The 5054-nt window shown below is 50.1% G+C and overlaps 1 protein-coding gene across 1 annotated transcript; it reads right to left on the reverse strand.

Annotated features, from left to right (window-relative positions):
* Positions 1–1359: 1359 nt before the first annotated feature.
* Positions 1360–4976, reverse strand: LOC104532116 (protein fosB; the record flags this gene model as incomplete). Its single annotated transcript, XM_029087271.1, has 4 exons — positions 1360–1425; positions 1604–1765; positions 4005–4112; positions 4662–4976. Coding segments are annotated over 4 exons (651 nt in total), but the record flags the coding sequence as incomplete, so codon positions are not given.
* Positions 4977–5054: the final 78 nt, after the last annotated feature.

Raw genomic sequence — 5054 nt, forward strand, 5'->3', positions numbered from 1 at the left:
CAAAAACCCTCAAAATCCACCAAAAAAACACCAAAATCCACCAAAAACCCACCAAAAAATTAATCAAAAACCCTCAAAATCCACCAAAAATCCTCAAAAAACTCCCCAAATCCATCAAAACCTCCCCAAAAACCTCAAAAATTTACCAAAACCCCTCAAAATCCACCAAAAACCCCCAAATCCACCAAAAATCCACCAAAAACCCTCAAAAAACTCAAAAATCCACCAAAACTCCTCAAAATCCACCAAAAACCCTCAAAAAAACTCAAAAATCCACCAAAAAGCCTCAAAAATTTTCCAAAAAACCTCAAAATTTTATCAAAACTCCTCAAAATCCACCAAAAACCCTCAAAAAAACTCAAAAATCCACCAAAAAGCCTCAAAAATTTTCCAAAAAACCTCAAAATTTTATCAAAACTCCTAAAAATCAATCAAAAACCCTCAAAATCCACCAAAAATCCACCAAAAAACCTCAAATTTTACCAAAATCCCTCAAAATTTTATCAAAACTCTGCAAAATCCACCAAAACCCCTCAAAATCCACCAGAAACCCCCAGAAAACCCTCAAAAATTCATCAAAAACCCTCGAAATCCAAAGACCCCAAAGAACCTCAAAAATTTACCAAAAAACCCCTCAAAAAACCTCAAAAATTTATCAAAAACCCTCAAAAATTTACCAAAAACCCTGAAAATTTCATCAAAACTCCTCAAAATCCATCAAAAACCCTCAAAACCCACCAAAACCCCCCAAAATCCACCAGAAGTCCACCAAGATCCACCAAAAAACCACCAAAAACCCTCAAAAATTTACCAAAAACCCTCAAAATTTCATGAAAACTCCTCAAAATCCACCGAAAACCCTCAAAAAATTACCAAAACCCCTCAAAACCCACCAAAACCCCTCAAGATCCACCAAAAACCCACCAAAAAACACCAAAAATCAACCAAAAAAACCACCAAAAATCCATCAAAACTCCTCAAAATCCACCAAAAACCCTCAAAATTTTATCAAAAACCCTCAAAATTTTATCAAAAACCCTCAAAATTTCATCAAAAACCCTCAAAATTTTATCAAAAACTCCTCAAAATTTTATCAAAAACCCTCAAAATTTCATCAAAACTCCTCAAAATCCACCAAAACCCCTCAAGAACCCACCAAAGAACCTCAATCCACCACCCAGGGGCTAGAAGGAGGTGTCCATATTTTAGGAGGTGTCCATATTTTTGGGGTGGGGTGGTCTGGAGATGTTTTTTATGGGGGTGAGGAAGAGGATGAAGAAGGAGGAGGAGAAGGAGGATGAGGAGGAGGAGGAGGAGGAGGAGGGGACCCCGTTCACAACGCGAGGAGCGAGGGTGAATTCAAGGAGTCCGAGGACTGGTCGCTGCTGCTGCTCCGCTGATGTGAAGCTCCACAGGTGGTTCCCTCTGGGTGGGTGAACACAAACGAAGACGTATAGGATGGGTTAGGTGGTCCCGGTGGTGGGACCCCAGGGATGAAGTAGCAGCTGGGGAAAGGGTCCTGGGCGCTTGGTTGAAATGAATTTAAGGAGGGTAAGAAGGAGATGTTCTCCTCCGGTTCTTCCTCCTTTCCCAAGGTGCTCACCTCAACGGTGGGACCGGCACCCAAGGAACCGATATCTTCATAAGGGTGTTTACAAGCTGGAGCGTGGGCCACCAAAACGAACTCCAGACGTTCCTTCTCCTTCTGGAGTTCTGCGATCTCCGATTCCAACTCGGCTTTTTCTTCTTCCAGTTGATCCGTCTCCTGGTTGGGGGGGGAAAAATATAATGGGTGAAGGGTGGGATGAGATTGATGGGTTGTGGTAGGACAGAGCGATGGTCCTCACCATCATCATCTCCATCATCTCCATCACCTCCATCATCATCTCTACCATCATCACCACCTCCATCATCATCACCACCTCCATCACCTCCATCATCACCACCTCGATCATCTCCATCACCTCCATCATCATCTCCATCATCATCACCTCCATCATCTCCATCACCACCTCCATCATCTCCACCACCTCCATCATCACCATCACCACCTCCATCACCACCACCATCATCACCACCTCCATCATCATCTCCATCACCTCCATCATCTCCATCACCTCCATCATCTCCATCATCATCTCCATCACCACCTCCATCTCCATCATCAAAATGGGTGAAGGGTGGGATGAGATTGATGGGTTGTGGTGGAGCAGAGCGATGGTCCTCACCATCACCATCTCCATCATCTCCATCACCTCCATCATCATCTCTACCATCATCACCACCTCCATCATCACCACCTCCATCATCTCCATCACCTCCATCATCTCCATCACCTCCATCATCACCACCATCATCACCATCACCATCATCATCACCATCATCATCTCCATCACCTCCATCATCACCACCCCCATCATCTCCACCACCCCCATCATCACCATCACCACCATCACCTCCACCATCACCTACACTGATCTTGGGGACATCAACCTCTTGTGGTCTCCAGGATGAGGTTGTTCCTTCCTCCAGCATCCCTGGGTCTCCATCTGATGTTCCCTGTTCATGGGGACAACATTGTCCCTCTCCACCATCCCTGTGTCTCCATCTGTCCCTCTCCAATGTCTCCAGCTCTTGGGGACAACATTGTCCCTCTCCAGCATCCCTGGGTGACCATCTGATGTCCCCTGCTCTTGGGGACAACATTGTCCCCTCTCCAGCATCCCATGAGTCCTTCTCCCATGTCCCCTTCTCCTGGAGATGGCATTGTCCTCCTCCAGCATCCCTGAGTGTCCTTCTATCCTCCTCCAATGTCCCCTTCTCCTGGGGACAACATTGTCCCTCTACCATCTTCCCCTCTGATGTCCTCAGCTCTTAGGGACATCAACGTCCCCTTACAGTGTCCCTTGGTCTTGGGGACACCACTGTCCCCATCTGATGTCCCCATCTGCTCTCACTGGCATTGACCTGTCCCCTTCCATGAAGACCAAGTCAACTGTCCCCTTGTGATGTCCCCATGACCTTGGGGGACACCAAACATCCTTGAAGACCTTCTCCCATCGACACCAACCTCATGACATCCCCTTCCAGTGTCCCTTGGTCTTGGGGACACCACTGTCCCCATCTGATGTCCCCATCTGCTCTCACAGCCATTGACTTGTCCCCTTCCAACAAGACCAAGTCAACTGTCCCCTCACAACATCCCCATGACCTTGGGGACACCAAATATCACCAAGGACCTTCTCCCATTGACACCAACCCAGTGTCCCTTGGTCTTGGGGACACCACTGTCCCCATCTGACGTCCCCATCTGCTCTCACAGCCATCGACTTGTCCCCTTCCATCAAGACCAAGTCAACTGTCCCCATGACCTTGGGGCATGACCTTGGGGACACCAAATATCACCAAGGACCTTCTCCCATTGACACCAACCCAGTGTCCCTTGGTCTTGGGGACACCACTGTCCCCATCTGATGTCCCCATCTGCTCTCACAGCCATTGACTTGGACATCCCCTTCCAGTGTCCCTTGGTCTTGGGGACACCACTGTCCCCATCTGATGTCCCCATCTGCTCTCACAGCCATCAACTTGTCCCCTTCCATCAAGACCAAGTCAACTGTCCCCATGACCTTGGGGACACCACTGTCCCCATCTGATGTCCCCATCTGCTCTCACAGCCATCAACTTGTCCCCTTCCATCAAGACCAAGTCAACTGTCCCCATGACCTTGGGGACACCACTGTCCCCATCTGCTCTCACTGGCATTGACCTGTCCCCTTCCATCAAGACCAAGTCAACTGTCCCCTCACAATGTCCCCATGACCTTGGGGACACCAAACATCCCTGAGGACCTTCTCCCATCAACACCAACCCCATAACATCTCCAACCCCTTTGGTGACATTACCATTCCTCCACCACCACCCACCTTGTCACCACTGTCCCCCCTTGGGCCACCTCCAGCTGTGGTGGTGACACCACCACCACCGTGTCCCCAAACACTCACCGCCTGCAACCGGTCGGTCAACTCCCGGCGCCGGTTCCGACATTTGGCCGCCGCCAACTTGTTCCTTTCTCGTCTCACCCGACGTTTCTCCTCCTCCTCTGGTGTCAACTGCCAGAAGAACAAGCCCATCAGCCAACCAATGTCCCCAAGATGCCACCATCCTCTTACATCCCATCCACCCAACTCTTCCTCTGGTGTCAACCACCAGAAGAACAAGCCCATCAACCAATCAATGTCCTCAAGATCCCACCACCCTCTTACATCCCATCTACCAGATGTTTCTCCTCTTCCTCTGGTGTCAACCACCAGAAGAACAAGACTATTAGTCAACCAACGTCCCCAAGATGCCACCACCATCCTACAACCCATCTACCCAACTCTTCCTCTGGTGTCAACCACCAGAAGAACAAGACCATCAGCCAACCAATGTCCTCAAGATCCCACCACCATCTTACATCCCATCTACCCAATGTTCCTCTGGTGTCAACCACCAGAAGAACAAGACCATCAGCCAACCAATGTCCTCAAGATCCCACCACCATCTTACATCCCATCTACCCAATGTTCCTCTGGTGTCAACCACCAGAAGAACAAGACCATCAGCCAACCAATGTCCTCAAGATCCCACCACCATCTTACATCCCATCTACCCAAGGCCCCACCCCTCCCCGTCTCCTCCCGGCTCCGCCGCGCTCGGGCACGTGTAGGACGCGTTGGTGGGGCCGCCGCCGAAGCCGTGGTGAAGCCACCACCCATCCCTGGTGTGGAGTAACTTGGTCCTGGAAGGTCGTAGGGATCTACTGGGGGGTTGGGTTGAGGATGAGCCATGGGTGCTGCTCCTGGAGGTTGTGATTGGGCCACCGAGGAGATGAGGGTGGGTTGGACCAACCACTGAAGGTCCTGGCTGGTGGTGATGGCCGTCACCGTAGGTACGAAGGAACCGGGCATGTCCCCAAGGCCACCGCACTCCTGGGGAGATGGGGGACAAAGTGGGGGGGGTCAGGAGATGGGGACAATTGGGGAGGGGGGCAGGAGATGGGGACAATGGGG

The sequence above is a fragment of the Antrostomus carolinensis genome, unplaced genomic scaffold (genome assembly GCF_000700745.2).
Source record: "Antrostomus carolinensis isolate BGI_N321 unplaced genomic scaffold, ASM70074v2 scaffold5621, whole genome shotgun sequence".
Lineage (NCBI taxonomy): Eukaryota > Metazoa > Chordata > Aves > Caprimulgiformes > Caprimulgidae > Antrostomus > Antrostomus carolinensis.